A 23,856-nucleotide genomic window follows, 5' to 3' on the forward strand; every position below is an offset into this window, starting at 1 on the left:
TTGCTTTCCTAGCCTTTTCCTAAATGATTTCAAAGAAATTGGAAATTTATTGAACATCTCCCTTGGTAAGTTATTCCAATCCCTAATTTCCCTCCCTATAAATGAATATTTTCCCCAGTTTGTCCTCTTGAATTCCAACTTTATCATATTGTGATCTTTCCTACTTTTATAAACGCCACTCAAACTTATTCATCTACTAATGTCATTCCACGCCATCTCTCCACTGACAGCTCGGAACATACCACTTAGTCGAGCAGCTCTTCTTCTTTCTCTCAATTCTTCCCAACCCAAACATTGCAACATTTTTGTAACGCTACTCTTTTGTCGGAAATCACCCAGAACAAATCGAGCTGCTTTTCTTTGGATTTTTTCCAGTTCTTGAATCGGGTAATCCTGGTGAGGGTCCCATACACTGGAACCATACTCTACTTGGGGTCTTACCAGAGATTTATGTGCACTCTCCTTTACATCCTTACTACAACCCCTAAACACCCTCATAACCATGTGCAGAGATCTGTACCCTTTATTTACAATTCCATTTATGTGATTACCCCAATGAAGATCTTTCCTTATGTTAACACCTAGATACTTACAATGATCCCCAAAAGGAACTTTCATCCCATCAACGCAGTAATTAAAACTGAGAGGACTTTTCCTATTTGTGAAACTCACAACCTGACTTTTAACCCCGTTTATCAACATACCATTGCCTGCTGTCCATCTCACAACATTTTCGACATCACGTTGCAGTTGCTCACAATCTTGTAACTTATTTATCACTCTATAGAGAATAACATCATTCACAAAAAGCCTTACCTCCGATTCCACTCCTTTACTCATATCATTTATATATATAAGAAAACATAAAGGTCCGATAATACTGCCTTGAGGAATTCCCCTCTTAATTATTACAGGGTCAGATAAAGCTTCACCTACTCTAATTCTCTGAGATCTATTTTCTAGAAATATAACAACCCATTCAGTCACTTTTTTGTCTAGTCCAATTGCACTCATTTTTGCCAGTAGTCTCCCATGATCCACCCTATCAAATGCTTTAGACAGGTCAATCGGATACAGTCCATTTGACCTCCAGAATCCAAGATATCTGCTATATCTTGCCGGAATCCTACAAGTTGAGCTTCAGTGGAATAACCTTTCCTAAAACCGAATTGCCTTCTATCGAACCAGTTATTAATTTCACAAACATGTCTAATATAATCAGAAAGAATGCCTTCCCAAAGCTTACATACAATGCATGTCAAACTTACTTGTCTGTAATTTTCAGCTTTATGTCTATCACCCTTTCCTTTATACACAGGGGCTACTATAGCAACTCTCCATTCATCTGGTATAGCTCCTCCGACCAAACAATAATCAAATAAGTACTTCAGATATGGTACTATATCCCAACTCATTGTCTTTAGTATATTCCCAGAAATCTGATCAATTCCAGCCACTTTTCTAGTTTTCAACTTTTGTATCTTATTGTAAATGTCATTGTTATCATATGTAAATTGTAATACTTCATTGGCCTTAGTCTCTCCCTCTATCTCGACATTATCCTTGTAACCAACAATCTTTACATACTGCTGACTGAATACTTCTGCCTTTTGAAGATCCTCACATACAAGTCTTCAGGAATGAAAGGAAGGGAACAGCCAAGATCATAAGAGCCGATAAGAGAAAATATGACAGAAATAGGGTGGAAAAGGTGGAAGAAGAGTTTAAAAAGAACACCAGGGAGTTTTACAGAATCTTCAAAAAGGAGCTACAGGGATACCAACCACCAAATCTTTGCTTAAGTGAACAGATGGTAGTTACTAACAATAAAGAAAACTGCCAGCTCTTAGCAGACTTTTAAAATGCTGCTAAACTGTGATGAACCTCTTGAAAGACTAGATTCCCAGAAAGAAATTCACATCAACCCAGATTCCAAACCACCAAACCTCGATGAGATCAACGAGATAAACAAGGAGTTCAAACAGAAAAAAGCACCAGGTGAAGATGACATTATTGTAGAAATGTTGAAGATCGGAGGAGAAATCATTGCAGGAAGAATCCACTGCCTTATTGAAGACATATGGGAAACTGAAAAGATCCGGCATGACTGGAAATGTGCACTCGTACACCCACTCCACAAGAAAAGTAACTGAACGGAACCGAACTAGTACAGAGAGATCTCTTTACTTCCAGTCGCCTATAAGATACTCGTTTAAAGTGCTGCTGAACAGTTGTTGAAGATCAAGCTGATCATCTCATTGGAGAATACCAAGTTGGTTCCTGAAAGGGGAGGTCATGTGCAGAACAGATATTCAACCTTAAAAATCATTCTGAGAACAAGAGTGGTAAGGAGCTTAGAACACCATGGTCATATTTGTTGACTTCAAAAAAACATATGACTTGATTTATAGACAAACCTTATTTAGTGTCTTAGAGGAGTTTGGAATTGACAAGAAAACAAGAGAAATCATCAAACTAACACTGATGGACGCCACCTTGAAAGTAAAGTTCTGGGGAGATATCTCTACTCCATTTGATATAACAACAGGGGTCAGACAGGGAGATGGATTATCCAAGATCCTCTTCAATATTGTACTGGTGAAAATAATGGAAACCTGAGAAGCAGCTCTGAATTTGAAAGGAATAAATGGAACACACCAGGGGAAGAAAGGACAGAACCTAGAAATCAAGTATTTAACTTTTGCAGGATCTTAGCTAAAAACCGAGAAGATGCTCAAAAGATGCTGGAGAGCCTGCATTTAAGCACCAACGCGAGAGGTATATGGAGGTAAAACATAGCAAGATTTAAAGGACAGACAAGTTCAAATATCTGGGTGAATGGACCCAACTCAATGGACTGGATAAAGAGGCAAACAAGGTAAGAGCCAGAAAATTAGATCTGGCCTGCAAGCTAACACAAAACAGGTATAACAAACGGGCAATACCCTACAAGACCAAAATCCAACATTATAATTCAGTAATAAAACCGGAAGGATTGTTCGCTTCAAAGTGCCTGATTATAAATAAAAAGGGGAGCTGCAAGAACTTGAAGGAAAGGAAGATTCTGAGAAAAATTCTGGGACCACAGTTGACTACATATGGGGCTTGGAAGAAAAGGAGAAATGAGTTGCTCTTCAAGTACACTGAAAAGATTACGGACACAATGCGGAAACAAAGGCTGAAATTCTACAGACACCTAGTAAGAATAGTTGACAAACAACGGCTGATCAAAAGGATCTTCAAATACATCATGGGGTTAAAGGCCACCTACAAGTGGGTAGAAGAGGTCAAGAAGGATGTGGAAGAAGTTGGAATTACACTGCAGATGATCCACAATAGAAGAGAGTTCAAAAGAAGAGTCGAAGTCTAAAATCATTTGAAGAGAAACCACCAAAATGGAGGCCCAAACGGATCATTTCCGAAGAAGAGAGAAGGATGAAAAGCGAAAGAATGAAGAGGTTTTGGGAAGAGAAGAGAAGAAAGGCCAAAAAACCTTAAGTTCTACGTGATCCATAGTTGTCCAAATTCGAAAAAAAAATCTTGGCTTTACATCCCACTAACTACTCTGATGTTTTCGGAGATGCCGAGGTGCCAGAATTTTGTCTCACAGGAGTTCTTTTTATGTGCCAGTAAATCTACTGACAACGAGGTTGACATATTTGAGCACCTTCATATACCATCGCACTGAGTCAGGATCAATCCTGCCAAACTGGGGTCAGAAGGCTAGCGCCTCAACCGCCTTAGCCACTCAGCCCGGCCCTTCACAGTAGACATGCGATATTTCATAGTAAGGATAAACTATGAGCAAGACATATGCAATGAATTCATTATTAATGACATAATAGTAGGCCTGTCGTACTGAGCCTTTATTACGAAACATGTTTTTTAAGTAAGGTCCATTTTGTTGTAGACACTAGTAGTTCGCGTGCATATTGCAATGAGCGCGTGCGTCGTGTACCGGCATGATTAAGACTATCAACTCGCCCGCCGCATGTGAGGTTCAGTCAGTGATACGGTTTTTGTCAGCAAGGAACCTGTCTGCTGCAGAAATTCATCGACAGATTTGCGAAGTGTACGGTGATACTGTTATGAGTGAAAGCAAAGTGCGTAAGTGGATACAACAATTCAAAGATGGCCGTGACAGCGTCAATGATGAGGACCGCTCTGGTCAGCCCTTCTTTGATTACAGACGATTTGGTGGCTTCAGTTGAAGCGAAGATTTGTGAGAACAGGCGCTTTACAATAACAGGTCTCTCGAACGAATTTCCTGACGTGTTGAGATCAGTGCTTTACAACATTGTTTCCGAACACCTAAAGTTTAGGAAACTGTGCTCCCGTTGGGTCCTGAAACTCCTAACAGTGGACCACAAAAACCAAAGATTTGAGTGTGCGATGAAATCCTTGACTCGTTATGACGAAGAAGGTGACGGCTTCTTGAGTCAGATCGTAAATGGAGACGAAACATGGGTTTCGCATATCACACCCGAATTGAAGAAACAGAGCATGGAATGGAGACACACACACACTCGCCTGTAAAGGTGAAGGCCAAACAGACTCTGTCCCAGCGCAAAATCATGGCGTCGGTGTTTTGGGATCGGCATGGTGTTTTGTTGGTTGACTTTATGCAATGAGGAACCACTATCAATGCAGAAGCATACTGCCAAACCCTGAGAAATCTACGCAGAGTGATTCAAAACAAAAGACGCGACATGCTGACAAAGGGAATTGTCCTTCTCCCTGACAATGCAAGACCTCACACTGCAGGTCAGACCTGCGATTTATTGGACAGTTCAGACCTGCGATTTATTGGACAGTTTTGGCTGGGAAGTTTTAGACCACCCACCCTATAGTCCTGATCTTGAGCCGAGCGATTACCATCTGTTCCTCCACCTCAAACATCACCTCAGTGGGAACCATTACAATGACGACGACGTGAAAATGGCAGTGAACTCTTGGTTATCATAGCAGGCGGCAAGTTTCTATGAAGAGGGTATTTTAAAATTGGTTACGAGGTATGATAAGTGTTTGAACAAACTTGGCAACTATGTCGAAAAATAGAGTGAAGTATGTACTTTCTGAAAATAAATTTACTTTTTTGAAATAACCTTTCGTTGTGTATTTATTTTCAAACGGATCTAACTTAAAATACTTGCCTTGTAAGAAGAAATCGCTGAGAAATTTTGTGACTGTGGGATAAATAAATTCCATGTGGCTGTTGCTAGCCTGGTGCAGTTCTTGTAAGGCATACCTTCTGATGAGGATGGGCTTTATCTGCCCCATATAGGATACTTTGTGGCAGCGGAGGATGCTGTTGCGAGTTGTGAGAATGTTGGGGACAGCACGACACCCAGTCTCCAAGCCAAGGGAATTAACCGTTTATGATTAAATTCCCGTGACCTAGCCAGGAATTAAACCTCAGGACCGAAGATCAGATATTGACCACTCAGGCATTAAGTCAGATGACTATAGGATGATTCACGTGACTGAGTATTTGTATAGTCAAAAAGGAAATATCCATGCATTTTGCTTGGAACAGACTACAGCTCTACATACAGTCTTACTGTTATGGAGTTTAGTTCATTTTTGTCCAGATATTTTTATGGCAAATAATCAGTATTACAAACAACATTGTAAAAAAAAAACCTGCTGTAGTCTTTGCACAGTATAAATTTTTCTATGTTTTATAACCAAATATATCCTTTTCACACACCGTGTAAAGTAACTTTGAAAAATATTGCTTTCAAGCTTGTTCACATATATAAATGAAATCTTATATAGAGAGATAAGGACATGAAAAGGAACGCGTAACAAAATAAACACAACGACAAGTCAATGTGGAAAGAGGGAGCAATAAGAAGAAGAGACAAGGATATATATGAAAACACAAAGGACAAGGACATTTTATACATCTTCATACACTGCTGGTTTTAATTATTTGGACTCGCTCCTCATCAGTCCCAGTTCTACATCTGTTTCTTCTCAGTCCCTGACAAGCTCGTTTCTGCTTCCCAGTTTCATCACGAAGGCAGGCATCAAAATTTATTGAGGTATCATCTTGAAAAATCTCTAGTTTTGTTCAAGAAGTGTCGGATAAGAAGAAAGCAGCATAAACATAAGAAAAGGGGAAAAGGAAGAGACATAAGATGAATACAGATATATATCACTACTGTGTGTGAAAAAGAGGAGAAGTTGGTTTTTGACAAAAATGGAGTTATATCTGAATCTGCATACCCTGTTCTATATGTATGTATAAGGGGTTAAATGATTAGTTGCATGTTTGTCTAGAAAAAATTACTTAACCCCTCGTGCAATCTCAGGATATGAAAACTTGTCATTAAAAATGAGTTAAGTCAGTTTATACCATTATACACCCTCCTTTATTAGATTATTTTCTGAGTGAATATAAAGACTACTCAATTTTTTGCAGTGTCTGGTTCACTTCTGTCCCCTTAATCAGTTCAAAGCTTGTTTCCCAGAAAAATATTCACCAACGCTAGCAGTGTGAATCTTGTTCTGTCTGACCAACAGAACCATGTGAGGGGTGTGATAGTTGCCTACAGTAGCTGGAGATGACCTGTATCGGCTGATTCACTACATTTCTCCATAATTGTGGGACTTTTATAAATTGATACCCATGGATGGATATCAGCCACCGTACTATTCATTAGATGACAGCAATGATGAGTAGACCTGTTCTCTTTGGTTGAGAAACACGAGAAGATTATATTTCTGTGATTTGTTCATTCGTATGGTTTTTTTAAAAAAATGGTGTATGTCCTCCGGAGAGGCCTGGTGCTTTTGAGTTGACACCTTATAGGCGACCTGTCCGTCTGTGGGATGGGGCCTTTCCTATGATGAATTCTGATGCTCCCGAGACATCGGAATTAATCAATGAATACCCGACCTGCCTGGGAATCGAACTCCGGACCCATTGGACCAAAGACCAGCATGCTAACCATTTAGCCATTGAGGTGGACCATGTGTTATTGTAATTGTAATCAAGTTTATGGGTAGATGGCTATCATATTTTAGAATTTGCTTAAATAAATCTATAAGATAGTATGTGCCTCATAGACTGAAAAATCTTGAGCTCTTTGCTGCTGCCAGAAACTTTTCAAAATAATTTGTTTCAAATTAATAAACAGTCTCCTCCCTTTTCCTTTGTTGACATCTCTACTTTCATAAATTATGTCTTTCATGTATTAAAATTCTATGTTGACTATTTTTTCTTGTAAAAATATCTTGTGTAAAAGGAGTTATGTTATTTATCTGTTGTATAAAAGGAGATATGTCATCTTAAGCTCCCTTTCCTGCATCACATTTAGCAAATTTTCTTTTAGCAATATATTTATAATTGTAACCATATAAGACATAAACAACAAGTGTCAACATTAGAGCCATAATAACCTCTCAGTAACGGAACAAAATAATGCCCCAATTTCAAACACTGTCTTCTCAGAAGTAGAGTTTTTAGAATTACCCCTTTCTCATGTGCAGTAGCGATATAGAGAGATAAGAACATGAAAATTATGCTGGCCTGGCTGGTAACACCTTGTAAGAGCTCCTCTATAGGTTACGGCGAAAACCTTAATGTTAGTTCTGGCAGAGAAGGAGACCTTCATTGTGGCATAGTTGGTTGATGAAGTAACCCATATCTCCTGGCGAAAATGAAGAAAGAAACCACTGCATAGTGGGGAAGAGGGATCTTCAAAGGTTCAGGGAGTAAATCTCAAATCAAAATCCTCGTGTTAGGACTAGCAAGTCAGTAGTGGAGAAATGTATCATTGTTTTTCAAGTAAGAACGAGCGTTGGATTAAACATAAAAATAATTTTAATAACTATGCTTTTCAAGAAAAATAGTCTCACTTTTTAATCTAAAAGTTCTGTGTGCTATTTTAATTCCAGATCTTAACAGGAAGTGGAGATTCAACTTGTGCACTGTGGGATGTAGAATCTGGACAGCTCCTTCAGAACTTCCATGGCCATGGTGGTGATGTTATGTCTCTGGATCTAGCTCCCTCTGAAACTGGCAACACTTTTGTGTCTGGAGTAAGTTGTTTATTCAGTTCGACTTTATTTTCTATCTAGAATTAATTTTCTACAAATGATAAATCCCACATTGTAAATCATGATTAAAGCTACTTTTTTACATTTTCAATGTTGTTATACATATCACAAAACTTTGCACTGTGTGATTGGAAGCATCCTTGAATTTGTGAAGAATAATCATCTAGCTGTATTATGAGCAACATCGATTCAGCAACTAAATAACGCTTTAGTGCTCTGATAGAAGGCACCTCTCTGACTTGAGAGCAATTGTTGCGTTTATTTTTTAATTTTTTATTTTTGCTAGTGGCCTTACAATGCACCGACACAGATAGGTCTTATGGCGATGATGGGATAGGAAAGGCCGAGGAGTTGGAAGGAATTGGCCGTGGCCTTAATGAAGGTGCAGCCCCAGCATTTGCCTGGTGTAAAAATGGGAAACCATGGAAAACCATCTTCAGGGCTGCCGACAGTGGGATTCGAAGCCACTATCTCCTGGATGCAAGCTCACAGCTGCACGTCCTTAACTGCACGGCCAACTCGCCCAGTGATTGTTGTTTTAAGGAACAAAGCAACACAATTTTCTACCTCGACTGCTTTTTGGACTGCCTAGCCTGGGCAATGAAGGTGTGCTCAGTTTGTCAAGAAGATTGTGGGCTCAATACTCTGTCACAAAGTTGAGAAATTTTGAAACAACACTTCCACTTCTAGAGAGGCTCATGGCCCTAAGGTTTATTCAGTCCCACCTGAAATGAGTATAAGGTGAATTCCTGGAGGCAAAGATAGGCAGACATAGAACTAGTCACTCTATTCCGCCTGGTGTCAACATGCCTTTACCTTCTTTTCAGAGACTTTGGTGGCCTGTACAGAAATGGCTTTGCTTCTTCCCCCTCGTTGTATCATTGTTTTTTCACATATTTTCTCATTCTCTTTCAGTATCACCACTTAATAATAATAATAATAATAATAATAATAATAATAATAATAATAATAATAATAATAATAATAATAATAATAATAATAATAATTTTATGCCCCACTAAGCAGCTTTAGGCTTCTAGTTTGCATTTCATGCACCAATGGTCTGGACTGGTTAGGATAGGATCTGGGCAAGAGCATTGGTCTGGGTAAACCAGTCATAAGGGTGCAAGCAAAGGGGGTCTGGGAGCATAAACCCCCAGGTTAGAGCTGCAAAGTGTCTTTAGGCCTTTAGTTTGCACTGCAAGCGCCATTGGTCTGGACTGGTTAGGGTAGGGGCTGGACTAGACCATTGGTCTGGACTGGGTAGGATAGGGGCTGGACAAGAGCATTGGTCTGGATAGACCAGTTATATGGGGACAAGCAAAGGGGGTCTGGGGACGTAAACCCTCAGGTTAGAGCCATGAAGCGGCCTTAGGCCTGTAGATTACACTGCAAACACGATTGGCCTGGACTGGTTAGGGTAGGGACTGGACTAGACCATTGGTCTGGACTGATTAGGATAGGGGCTGGACAAGTGCATTGGTCTGGATAGACCAGCCATATGGGGATAAGCATTAAAAACTAGAAGAGACCTGAGGCCGCTTCGCGGCTCTAACCTGAATGCTTACGCTCCCAGACCCCCTTTGCTTGTCCCCAAATTATTGCTCTTCTCAACACCATACCATAACCTATGAAAATATATTGTCGTATATCAATAACATAAACAAAACTTGTAACTTCCATGATATGAGTTGTAACTTCCATGCTTTCCTCATCTACTATAAGTTCCATGCTTTGTTCTAAAGTCAAAGTGACCAGTCTATCCCGTAACACCTCTGGAAACAGAGATGGCTATGATAAATACATGCTCCTACTTCATTATGAGTAATTATTACCAATATTACCCATAAAATCACTAAAAATCCTACATTTCGGGACCTGAAAGTATTCAAAATGTAGTGCTGAATACATGTGAGAAATTTTCAATGCAATATTATTGTTATTATTTCCAGTCCCCTACTTCTTTACCACTGCCCTGAGTTCGAATACTTGCTATGTTTAGGCCCCTTTCAGACGATCCATTGCTTTCCACGCCTCTCCACTCCACCTGAGGTGTAGAAAAAAAGGCCTGTAGCATTCACACGAGAGACTTTGTGTGGCGCAACCTCCCACTCTCGTCAACAGCAGGCTGCTGTCAAGTGGCCTCAAGTGTCCTCCACTCTTGGTGACTGGAAGTTCACTAAATCAGATTCGTTCTTTCAGTCTGTCAACATTGTGTGCGCCACAAGTTCAAAGTTTTTGTTTCAAAATGTCGGTGCCATAAAAAAAAAAAAATAAAAAAAATAAAAAAAAAAAAGAAGTGTGAAATCACTCATAGACCTCTGTATTGATTAATGTATCCTAATATTGCACAACTTGTGTGCAATAAAGTTTATATATAAAAAGTTAATAATAGAAATACAAAATCATCCTTGTCTGTGGGATTTACGAACGACAGACTACTTAAATAAAATAAAAAACTTTAAATATGGAATGAAGTTTCCCAACAAGTGATTCCAAATTTTGCCGAATTGGACGACTCTAAACGGAGAGAATTTGGAAAGTACAATAATATTGTATGTGTTATATGTTAACAATTTATGCAATATTAGAATACCATACGTGATTGAAAAAAGTAAATAATCAGGGTTTTAAGCAGTCTTTATTTCAAAAGAATTTTTTCCAATTAAATTACATAATAACATTTTCTTATTCATGAGAACTACCAGTGTTTTATTTACAGAAATTAGATATAGTTAGCAAGGCCGTACTGGTAGCTCACTGAATCAGTCGTTCAGACGGTCAACATTGTGTGTGTCACAAGTTCAAAGTTCTTGTCTCAAAATGTCAGTGGAATAGTACATTTGCTCATGTTGGTGTTCTGATGGTGTAAACTTGCTTCAAGGATTGACAACAATTCATCACAAAACAATAAGTTAAATTGTACAAGATCCACCTTTTCAATACAAGATATGTTGTTGATTAAAATTACAACATCATTTATTAAATGGTACCGGTTTCAACATCCATGGACGTCATCTTCAGCCAAATAGGGTCATATACAAAGATACACATTAAAGTTGACCCTCATAATTAAAATTATCTATAACAAGTTAAAATATAAAGCATATTATGCTAAATGTCCAGGTTTGAATATATAATTAGTACAAGATTGACAACTTGTTAGTCACTAATAAAATAAAAAACTGAAGTTCGTAAGCCTCGTAGAAATGAGTTCAAAGTCATTGACAGTTTTAAAATTTTTTAGATTAGGGTGCTTTGTGCAGCATTGGCATCAACGTATGTAGAGAAATGTATGCTAGGTGTGATGCAGTTATGTTAAATACATTGAAAGAAGATGTTCCTCTAGGAGCGTAAAAACAATACTAAGTCAGTAGATAATGCATATAAAAGCCATCTTCATAAGTACGATGTTATGTTGTATTTCTTTGGAGCTAGTGGATCTTGTGACCGGAACTGTATGTTGAAGAAGTTAAAATATTCTCATTCCAATGCAGGCCTGTAGTATGAAAGATAAAAATGAGTTAACTCGGATAGTGGAAATGGGGCAAGAACGTAAAGTTTTATGAAGAGACTCACCTTTTCTTTGACTGGTTGTATGTACTGCGGAGTTGAGTTTAAGAGGAACTGACAAGCACAAGGGAGACGTGTGGACCGGCTGGGGAAGGAAGGGGAGAGAGAGGAGTGTTAGGTAGGAGGAGGAGGAGGGGCGATAAACTGGGCGGGATCAGCAGGGTTTAGAGGAAGGAGGAAATATCGTGTCAAAGAGTTTCATCCTATCTGAAAGACTGAGCTGTTTTTTGGAATTTTGAACAAATTAAACACTGCATTGAGAACATCAAACAAGATTTTCGGTTTCTCAGAGATGTCATTCAAATTAAAGTTTGAATTAAAAAATTGGTCTAAGTGAATGTAGCAGCTTTCGGTGGTATCTGAAAGAAGTCCCTTGCTAAGCGTGTCAAGGATCTCATTATCCTGGTCTATTCCATAAAATTTGTGCTTAGCGTTGTGAATATGCTGGCCTACCGCAGAAAATCTCTTATATCTAATTGCGTTCGTATGTTCCGTGTACCTAACTTTTATGCTACGGCCAGTTTGCCCCTCTGCGAACCATGTGACCTTGCCGTGGTGGGGAGGCTTGCGTGTTCCAATGATGTAGATAGCCGAGCCGCAGGTGCAACCATATCGGATGGGTATCTGTTGAGAGACCAGACTAACGAATGGTTCATCGAAAGGGGGGTAGCAGCCTTTCGGTAGTTGCAAGGGCGGCAGTCTAGATGATTGACTGATACGGCCTTGTAATAATACTCAACATGGCTTAGCTGTGTTGATACTGCTACACGGCTGAAAGCAACGGGAAACTACAGCCGTAACTAACTCCTGAGGACATGCAGCTCTCTCTGTATGAATGATGTACTGATGATGGCTTCCTCCCGGGTAAAATATTCCGGAGGTAAACTAGTCCCCCATTCGGATCTCCGGGTGGGGACTACACGAGAGGGGGCGATCATTAGGAAGATGGATACTGACATTCTGCGAGTCGGAGCGTGGAATGTTAGAAGTTTGAATCGTTGTGGTAGGTTAGAGAATCTGAAAAGGGAGATGGATAGGCTAAAGTTAGATGTAGTTGGCATAAGTGAAGTACGTTGGCAGGAAGAACAAGATTTTTGGTCAGGCGACTACCGAATTATCAACACAAAATCAAACAGAGGAAATGCAGGAGTTGGTTTAATAATGAATAAGAAAATAGGACAGCGGGTAAGCTACTACGACCAGCATAGTGAAAGAATTATTGTCGTCAAGATAGACACCAAACCAATGCCCACCACAATAGTGCAAGTCTATATGCCTACTAGTTCAGCGGATGATGAAGAAATCGAAAGAATATATGAGGAGATAGAAGATTTAATACAATATGTAAAAGGTGATGAGAATCTAATTGTGATGGGAAACTGGAATGCAGTGGTAGGCCAAGGAAGAGAGGGTAGTACAGTAGGAGAATTTGGATTGGGACGAAGGAACGAAAGAGGAAGTCGTCTGGTTGAATTCTGCACTGATCATAATTTAGTCCTTGCCAATACTTGGTTCAAACACCACAAACGACGGCTGTATACGTGGACGAGACCTGGAGACACTGGAAGGTATCAAATAGACTTCATTATGATTAGGCAGAGATTCAGAAACCAGGTGTTGGATTGCAAAACTTTCCCAGGAGCAGACGTGGACTCTGACCACAACTTGTTGGTCATGAAATGCCATCTGAAGTTGAAGAAATTGAAGAAAGGAAAGAATGCAAAAAGATGGGATCTAGACAAGTTGAAAGAAAAGAGTGTGAGGGATTGTTTCAAGGAACATGTTGCACAAGGACTAAATGAAAAGGCTGAAGGAAAGACTGTAGAGGAAGAGTGGAGAGTCATGAAAAATGAAGTCAGTAGGGCTGCTGAAGAAATGTTAGGAAGGAAGAAAAGATCAACTAAGAATCAGTGGATAACTCAGGAGATACTAGACCTGATTGATGAACGACGAAAATACAAGAATGCTAGAAATGAAGAGGGCAGAAAAGAATACAGGCGATTAAAGAATCAAGTGGATAGAAAGTGCAAGATAGCTAAGGAAGAATGGCTGAAGGAGAAGTGCAAGGATGTCGAAGGCTGTATGGTCCTGGGAAAGGTAGATGCTGCATACAGGAAAATCAAGGAAACCTTTGGAGAAAGGAAATCTAGGTGTATGAATATTAAGAGCTCAGATGGAAAACCACTTCTAGGGAAAGAAGACAAAGCAGAAAGATGGCAGGAGCATATCCAACAGTTGTATCAAGGTAAAGATGTAGATAATTTGGTTCTGGAACATGAAGAGGCTGTTGATGCTGATGAAATGGGAGACCCAATTTTGAGGTCAGAATTTGACAGAGCTGTGAGTGACCTAAATAGGAACAAGGCACCTGGAATTGATGACATTCCCTCTGAATTACTGACTGCCTTAGGAGAAACCAGCATGGCAAGGTTATTTCATTTAGTGTGCAAGATGTATGAGACAGGAGAAGTCCCATCCGATTTTCAGAAGAATGTTGTTATACCTATTCCCAAGAAAGCCGGTGCTGACAGGTGTGAAAACTACCGCACCATTAGTTTAGTATCTCATGCCTGCAAAATTTTAACACGTATTATTTACAGAAGAATGGAAAAACAAGTTGAAGCTGAGTTGGAAGAAGATCAATTTGGCTTCAGAAGAAGTGTAGGAACACGTGAAGCAATCCTGACTTTACGTCTGATCTTAGAGGATCGAATCAAGAAGGACAAGCCCACGTACATGGCATTCGTAGATCTAGAAAAGGCATTCGATAATGTTGACTGGACCAAGCTATTTATGATTCTGAAGATGATGGGGATCAGATACCGAGAACGAAGAATTATCTACAATCTGTATAAAAATCAGTCTGCAGTGATAAGAATCGAGGGCTTTGAAAAAGAAGCAGCAATCCAGAAAGGAGTGAGGCAAGGCTGCAGTTTGTCCCCTCTCCTTTTCAGTGTTTACATAGAACAGGCAGTAAGGGAAATCAAAGAGAAATTTGGAAAGGGAATCACAGTCCAAGGAGAAGAAATCAAAACCTTGAGATTTGCCGATGATATTGTTATTTTATCTGAGACTGCAGAAGATCTCGAGAAGTTGCTGAGTGGTATGGATGAACTCTTGGGTAAGGAGTACAAGATGAAAATAAATAAGTCCAAAACAAAAGTAATGGAGTGCAGTCGAACGAAGGCAGGTGATGCGGGAAATATTAGATAAGGAAATGAAGTCTTAAAGGAAGTAGATGAATATTGTTACTTGGGTAGTAAAATAACTAACGATGGCAGAAGTAAGGAGGACATAAAATGCAGACTAGCACAAGCAAGGAAGAGCTTTCTTAAGAAAAGAAATTTGCTCACTTCAAACATTGATATCGGAATTAGAAAGATGTTTTTGAAGACGTTCGTGTGGAGCGTGGCATTGTATGGAAGTGAAACATGGACAATAACTGGCTCAGAAAGAAAGAGAATAGAAGCTTTTGAAATGTGGTGTTACAGAAGAATGCTGAAGGTGAGATGGATAGATCGAATCACGAATGAAGAGATACTGAATCGAATTGGTGAGAGGAGATCTATTTGGCTAAATTTGACGAGAAGAAGAGTTAGAATGATAGGACACATCTTAAGACACCCAGGACTTGTTCAGTTGGTTTTTGAAGGAAGTGTAGGGGGTAAGAACGGTAGGGGTAGGCCAAGGTATGAATATGACAAGCAGATTAGAGCAGACGTAGGATGCAATAGTTACGTAGAAATGAAAAGGTTAGCACAGGATAGGGTGGCATGGAGAGCTGCATCAAACCAGTCTATGGACTGATGACTCAAACAACAACATGAGCTGCTACATCATTGCATCGAAATCTGTATACACCTGATTTTGAGAAAGGGTTAGAGCTATTACTCATGCTGGAATTGTGTAGAACGTCTGAATTTCTATTGTTAGTTCTGAAAGAGATGTTAACATTATGCTTCTTAAATATATTGGTGACGTTATATATGGTTTTATCAAAAGTAAAAGTCGAAAACAATTTTGGTTTTGAGTTAACCTTTATAAAATTTGATTTTGAGCGATGCTTAAATTTATTGATTATGCGTTCAATAAAAGTGTTGTTATAACCATTGAACTTAGCTATAGCACGAATGGTATTCAATTCCCTACTCAGATCTGTTTCAGACAGACTTTAAATGCGCGGTCCACTAAGCTATTGTAAGTGGCGCGTTTTTGAGTCTGAGGGCCAAACATGAAATTCTTGACTTAAAAAAGAAAATCATCAGACGAATTCCCACTCATACGAAAGTAATTAAAGAACGTTTTTGGATTACTGGTATGTACATCTAGAAGAAAAACGTGCTCCTTGTTCTAGGCAATATGAATTCAATGGATGGACCCAAATGAACCCTAATACTCTTCTTTCCCCTCAATCTTCTTTTTGTAAGAATATAAATCCCAAAGATAATGTTCGCATCCATGGTCCAAAGTCAGACTGAGACGCAAAAGATGTGGTAGGGACTAGAAGTTGTTGGCAAGGTACTGGAAGTGGACAGCAAGGAAAAACAGAGTGTCTGAGAAGTGGAGTAGAGTGGAGTGGCGTGATGTGGCATGGAAAGAAGTGGATCGTGTGAAAGGGACCTTAATCATAAAGTAGAATTATATCTAATGGCTTACTTACTACATGGCACTACGGTCCTCTGAGAACCTTTGTCTTGTTAGTCGCAAATTTCCAATTGTGTCGATCTTCTGCATGTCTACACCATCCCCTCACTCCAATAGCTCTCAAGCCTGCTTCCACATCATCCAACCATCCCACATGTGGCCAGGCTCTCATTCTCCTACCAACATGATGTCCCATTAGAGCCTTCTTTGGGAATATTGCTCCTTCCATCTGTTGCACATGCCATAACCATCTTATTGACCGAAACTACCATGTTAGGTTCTTTATACAAGGTTCTTATTTCATTATTCTCATCCTCAACTTCTCTCCTTAATTGGGCTGAATTTCATCCTCAACACTTTTCCTTCCCAGACATTCAATTTCTTCTCCATTGCCTCAGTTCATTACCCGTTCCTTACAGCCATAAATTAGGACTGGTTTGATTATTGTTTTGCGGAGAGTCAGAATTTTACTTCTCAGGAGAGAGTACGAACGTTACAGGAATCTACTGTCTGATCATGTCTATCTATTTGTTTGCCTCCAGTACCTTACAGGAAACCTTTGCCTGTAGCAAGACAATGCACTGGCCTGTCGCTCCTGAATTGTGGTCGATTGGTTCCTTGAACACTCCACAGACATGAGGATGTTTGCGTAGTTACAAAGGTCACTTGACGAACGAGATTCATATGCTGATTTCATTCCAAAATTCAGATATCCACCCCATTATATTTAACGTCTATTTTCTTTAGTTTATTGATCAATTCATACTCTTCCTCCACAGTCCATGGCTAAGATGAGAAGAAACAAGTTTATGTCTGTATCTCTTCTTCATTGCTTCCAAAAATGTTTCCATTTGAAAAGCTACCATTGGCTGACACACCAAAGTCATGTTGTGGGGGGGGGAAGCATGGTGTTTATATCTTATATCTTGACCAGTGAAAATAATTTAGTAATTAAAAAAAAAAAAGTTTAGTTCTCGTCAAGTTATAAAGAATGTCGAGTTATCAGGAGTTGAGATAGCAGGATTGTACTGTATTGAATAGGTGATACAAGGTACTATTTTCCAAGAAAGGAATTTGTTTTTGTGTGAAATCTTGCAGAGTCCATGCCATGCCACGTCTCTGCCATCATCAGAACGAAAAGGGGCACTACATGCTATGAGCCATGTATCTCTATTCTCTAATTTAGTTGCTCATCAATGTAAATTGATATGCATCATACATGCATGTATCGTGAGAAAATTTCAGCAATGAAATTTCAAAACTTTAAATAGCATTAATGTCAATACCTCCAGGAGGGCTCACATCTAATGAGCATGGTGTGAAAACCGTGAAGCCTCAGCTGAGTGTATTATTGTTTACACTTGCTTATGGCAGTTCATCTTTCATCTGAGAAGTAAAAATCTCCTGTAGTTAACTCTTGTTCCCTGAGCAGGTAAACTGTGAGTTTTCATTTAAAAATAAATAAAAAAAAATAAAATAAAAAAAAAAATCCCAGCAGCAACTATTGTTCTCTTCCGATCTCAACATTAGATTGGCAAGGTTCTTGGACAAAACCATCTTTCTTTGAGGTTTGAAAATCTTCCTCTTTCCACTTCTTCTTTTCTTCTTCAACCAGCATTTCTTATCCTGTCATTGACAAAATGTTTTCTGAGTTAGTAGTTCAAATGAATAGCCATTAGTGTGAGAATTTCACTCCAGTAGGATAGATGAGCTGCCTGCCACAAGCAAGTGCTTAAAAATATAATGAACACACAATAAAATGCATCACACTCATATAGAAATATCAGTAATTTTGATTTGTTAAAATTTTGTTAAAAAATATGTTCATAATGTGTGATGAAGAATGTTAATATTTTATATATTTCTTTTAATATTTCTTTTCTTTTTCCTTCACCATTTTGTCTTGGATTTCAAGTTTATCTCTTGTATCTGTAATTGTATTTTATATTTGAATTATACTTAGAAGCTACATAGTTGTGTTATTAAGGTATTTTAATGTCTTTTCCCCTACTGATTCCGTTATAAAAAACTTTGAACTTTTCTTTCTGTTGGAACAGAAGACTTGTAAACTGTCATATTTATATTTCATTTTGTGATAAATTCTGTTCGTTATTTCATTCACAATGAGCCCTTAGAAAACTGACTACAGAAATTACTTTACAGAGTTGCGATAGAATGGTTCTGATATGGGATATGAGAACTGGCCAGTGTGTCCAGTCATTTGAAGGACATGAATCTGATATCAACAGTGTGAAATTTCATCCCAGTGGTGATGCTGTTGCCACTGGTTCTGATGATTCAACTGTAAGTATTGAATGATGGTAATATTTTGTTTACACGTTGATCACTTTGTGTTTGTTGTCTGATTTTTGTGTCCAAAATCAAGGAATCTTGGTGAGGATCCTCATACACTGGAACCATACTGTAATTGGGGTCTTACCAGAGATTTATGTGCCCTCTCATTTCCATGCTTATGACAACCCCTAAATACCCTCATAACCATATGAAGAGATCTACAACCTTTATTTACAATCATGTTAATGTCATTACTCCAACAAAGATCTTCCCTTATATTAACACCAAATTTCTTATAGTGGTCCCCATGAGTTACTTTCACTCCAACAATACAGTAATTAAAACTGAAAAGACTTTGCCTCTGGGTAAAACTTAACAAACATTTTGCACCGTTTACCTTCGTACCATTGTCTGCTGTCTGTCTCACAACTTTGTCGAGGTCTTTTTATGAACCCATAATCCTACAGATTTAAAAGAATTGCCCTGGAAAGGTGAGCCTCCATTTGTATTATAGAGCGAGCCTCCCGATTAATATTTTAGATTACAATAAACAATGTTTTATTGTAAACCACCTATTCAGTACATTATAATGTTACTGTATTACATTTAGTAACATAAACCAAACTTTGAGATTCTAGATTGGCTGATGATGCTCTATAAGGGAGTGAAACATGTCCAGCTTATAACTTTATATTAATGGTGAAACTCTAAATGTAATAACATTATAATGTATTGAGTAGGTGGATTATAATATAACATTGTTTATTGTAATTTAACAGACTTTCAATACAGATTAAAACATGAGGTTAGTTACTTGTAATGATATTTTAGATCCATGTCTATTGTTTTGTTGGGCCATTGACCTACATGTTAGGCCCCTTTAAACAACAAGCATCATCATCATCATCGTTTTGTTCGCTACGCGTCATGTGACCCGAACTCTCGGGAAGAGCTACAGATTTTTGGAACATTTCAAATATTATACTACTGTTAATCATTAATGACTAATGACCTGAAGATATTTCAGCCGACAGTTAAGAGAAAATTATTGTTAGAAATTTATGGAAATGTTTTGTAAAGTTTTAACTGATGGAGAGATATGAATAAAAATGTCTGTGAAGCAAGTTCCTTGGTCAAGCACCAGAGGACAGTCAACACGTGTCAGAATTACCTTATTAAGTCGCGCTAAAGTTAGCCAAGAACTTTGTGTGATTACGCCTGCTGGATGAATGGGAAAAATTCGCAAATACCACCATCGTAATTAGGAAAATGTTTCACTTTTGCACTTCAAGAAATATTATAAGAATTTAATGTAGTTATTTCAGATAATTTTAATCATTGATCGTTGCCTATGCTATTGTACAAGGCCTTGAAATGCACTCCTGGAAACGGGTTGCTTCCTAGTTCACCATTCAGCCGCTATGATCGCGGTCTTGCCCCCCTGTATTTGCATGGCCGTATATGTCAATAAGTAAAGTATATCCTAAATAAAAAGAACTGAATGTTTTTGCGAGTATTGACAGTCTTTTTTCCTTCTGAGGGGCTTCTTTTCAAGTTTCAAAACTTTCTCTCTTCTACTTGAGTGGCTCAAAGCAATGTTGTCTAACAGAGGTCTCAGAAATTTTCATAGTAGAAAAAGAGGTGGTTTGTCGCCTTTACACTTTCCACACTTAATTACACTGTTGAACATGTCTTTCGAAAAAATAAAAGTACACCTTTTAGTAACTCTCTTCGGGACAAGTACCGCGTAGCGGAAGTGACAAATTCCGTCGTTCACTGCAGAAGTGCCACAGACGATGATTTTCGGTATCTGAGGGCTTCTCGATCTTGAAAACGAATAAGACACAATGTTGGACTTTGAGTAGCTGGAGAACAGATATGTTCTAAACAGCCTTTACAGTCTGTTTTTTCTTTTGCCACACGAACCATAATGTCATTGTATTCCGCTTGGTGCCTTAGGTAGCTGAAGAAGAGCTCGATGTCATAGCTCGTTAGGTTCCTCGTCAATGCATAATGTAAATTTATACTTATGAAGTATTTTACGCAGGCCACAGTGGACTGGATAGTCAAGATCTATGCCTGATACATTTCTCTCATGATTCTTTTTTACTTTCTCTGAATGCATTTTAAGTTTCTTAATATATGACAGGAAATCATTAATTAACCAACTGAGGAGTTCATCTTCAGTACTAAAAGATGGTTTTTTTTTTTTTTTTTTTTTGCTAGTGGCTTTACATCGCACCGACACAGATAGGTATTATGGCGATGATGGGATAGGAAAGGCCTAGGGGTTGGAAGGAAGCGGCCGTGGCCTTAATTAAGGTACAGCCCCAGCATTTGCCTGGTGTCAAAATGGGAAACCATGGAAAACCATCTTCAGGCCTGCCGACAGTGGGATTCGAACCCACTATCTCCCGGATGCAAGGTCACCAGCCGCGCGCCCCTAACCGTACGACCAACTCGCCCGGTTAAAAGATGCTCGTTTGTTCTCGTTCCTGAATATGTCCCATGTGAGGTGTTGCAGACGTTATGCGCATTGAACAATTTCATTAAATGCTCCATAAAACAAATGGCTTATTTTAAACTGTATTTTATGCTCTCGGGACAAAACCACCTCCATACTTTTCAAACCGGAGATTGTTTCAGGGGAAAATACAATATTTGTAGCTCTTGCTACATTCATTTTCGTGAAATTTGTTGGGCAAATTATTTTCCTCGTTGGTTTCCTAATTTAAGATTTCTGAGTTTGTTGTTTTACGTCGCACCGACACAGATAGGTCTTACGGCTTTCTGAGTTTGAAGATGCCTCTCAAATGATTGCCAGTCACGGTAGTATAGTTTAAAAAAAGTCCAGTGACAAATTTTGGGATCGCCCGATTCTTATGACGTAACTCGGATCAAAACTTAGGAACAGAGGCCTACTTCGATCAGCTTGAATTTGTATCTCATGCGTAATACTTCCTTTGTATAATGTTTCGAACATTGAACATTCACTGGAAATTGTGAAACGAAATTCCACTACCTTTAATTTCTCGTGAATAAACCATGACTGGAACTGCGAATGCTTAATATCAGACAAATACATAATACATTCACAACCAACTCAGTTAATGAACACTTTTAAAGGCGCGAGCCTGGTAGACAGGGGGCAAGAAAGCGATCCTAGCGGCCTGCCATTGAACTTCAGTGTAACCACTTCCATAGCGTTTTACGGGCTCTATTTCCAGGCCTTGTGTTATAACGTAGGCAACGCTATTGATAAACTCGAGCAATATTTAAAGTTCCTTGACTTGTTTACATGCGTCTTGTAAAAGCATGACATCAAAGTGTAGGAGGAGTGGTGTAAGAGAGGAGGAAATTAAAGAACTAATGATTCTAGGAACTTTTGTGTAGCCTGTGCTGGAGTGTCCTGGTCAACATTCCTTGCTTCCCAGTCACTATTACTATCAACATCATCACTATCACTTGCTTGGTTATACACAGTCACATTCCATGTTTAAGTTGTCATAGGCATTTGATTCATCACACACAAGATCGGAAACACTGTCCACAGAGTCCAAGAGGTCACCACTTGACTCATCGGTCATTACCTGTACGGTTGTTTATTTTCACTGTCATCATTTAATTGTGTTTACTTGTACGTTTGCCATTGTTGGTGTATTTTTGGAATATGCTAGATTTTAGAATTTTGGATTTTTGACATCCCTGCAGATGTTTTTAGAACAAATAAAATGCAGTTTTTGGTTCTTGTATTATGTGTGTGTGCCCTCCAGTGTTCCTTTCCTTAAAATACTTCTACAGATATCACCAACAACTGTATTTAATCCTTTTTTGATTCCTAGCTCTTTTTTACTTTTTTTTTTACTCTCATCACCGCTATCTAGTTGACTCTGTTTCTATTAATGTACGTCAGTACATCCTATAATGTATTTAATTGCTTTAATTGAGATAACTCACTAAATATTTCACCTTTCATAATACAGTGTGTAAATATACTGTAATTACATGTTTTTAAGCTACTTAACTATAAATTCTTATTAACTGTCAACTCTATTATCTGGTACTTGTCTGTTCGCTTTGTAGGAAATTCTACTGCATTACTTTGAATGATAATGTGTTTCACTTACTAACTGATGCTTTTTCATTATTTCAGTGTAGATTGTTTGACCTACGAGCTGATAAGGAAGTTGCAGTCTATAGCAAAGAAAGTATTATATTTGGTGTTAATTCAGTAGACTTCTCAGTTAGTGGTAAGTAATTAATGGTCTTGTAAAGTATTATGTACAATGAAATCCCCTTTGTTTTTACTCAGCCAGCTCAATCTAGTTTTCTTGGACAACAATGGAAATTGTTTTGTGGGTTAATTTTAAAGTTTAAAGATAGTATACACCATTTAAAAAAAACAATCACAGTCAGAGTTTTGCAATTTTGACTGACATATCCTAGTTGTAGTACAAGCCCTTGACAAGTGAATTAGATATCAATGCAACATATTTTAAAAAACAGTCGAATTTGGATGCAGCAATTACTGAAGAGATGTAATATCAGCTTCAATTAGGCAACAACCATCTCCTGTAGTTCCCTGACAGTACTATCTTTGTGAAATATTTCTATTTTTAATGTTTCATTTTCTTTTTATGTTTGTATAGTTTATTCATTGCTAGCATTTCTAACACTTAAAAAGAAATTTTCACTGAAAATATCCCTTTTTATCAGTTATTACTCAGTCAGCACTTCTTGATCATTACTCACATTTTTCAAGCAAATTTATTTTTTACGTGAATGTAGGCCTAACTCCATTTTGCGAGGAGGTTTTTAAACTTAAAATATGCTAAGCACGATGCAGTACTTCACACACACACGCACGCACACACACACACACACACACACACACACACACACACACACACACACACACACACACACACACACACTCTCTCTCTCTCTCTCTCTCTCTCTCTCTCTCTCTCAGAGAGAGTTGAATTCCTTGTTTTGCATGGCCGAGGCTAGTTCCAATGTACGCTGGGATTGTGTGTTGCTAATGCTGTCTAACGTGGTCCAGTCATTGAGAGACAAAGTGCTGGCAAGTGTACTGCAATGTATTCGAAACGTCGGCAAACTGTACGTGATGTGCAGACAAGTACAACACGGTTCAACCTGGAAATTAAATTAAATAATTCTTCACACCGTGGAAGCTTCACTTCTAAGATACGAAACCTTTACGGGGAGGATATTCTCAAAGCTACTAGGCAGTTCGGCAACCTTCGAAAGAAAATG

General features: G+C 38.5%; 1 protein-coding gene across 1 annotated transcript in view; it reads left to right on the plus strand.

Annotated features, from left to right (window-relative positions):
- The window catches only part of Gbeta5 (guanine nucleotide-binding protein subunit beta-5), a 108,744-nt gene that overhangs the window by 52,925 nt on the left and 31,963 nt on the right, over positions 1-23,856 (plus strand). The window contains exons 6-8 of the mRNA XM_067147382.2: positions 7,906-8,049; positions 18,448-18,588; positions 22,733-22,829. Coding sequence (XP_067003483.1) covers positions 7,906-8,049; positions 18,448-18,588; positions 22,733-22,829 — 382 coding nt within the window. The remainder of the gene's footprint in view (positions 1-7,905; positions 8,050-18,447; positions 18,589-22,732; positions 22,830-23,856) is intronic.

The sequence above is a fragment of the Anabrus simplex genome, chromosome 5 (assembly GCF_040414725.1).
Source record: "Anabrus simplex isolate iqAnaSimp1 chromosome 5, ASM4041472v1, whole genome shotgun sequence".
Classification (NCBI taxonomy): Eukaryota; Metazoa; Arthropoda; class Insecta; order Orthoptera; family Tettigoniidae; genus Anabrus; species Anabrus simplex.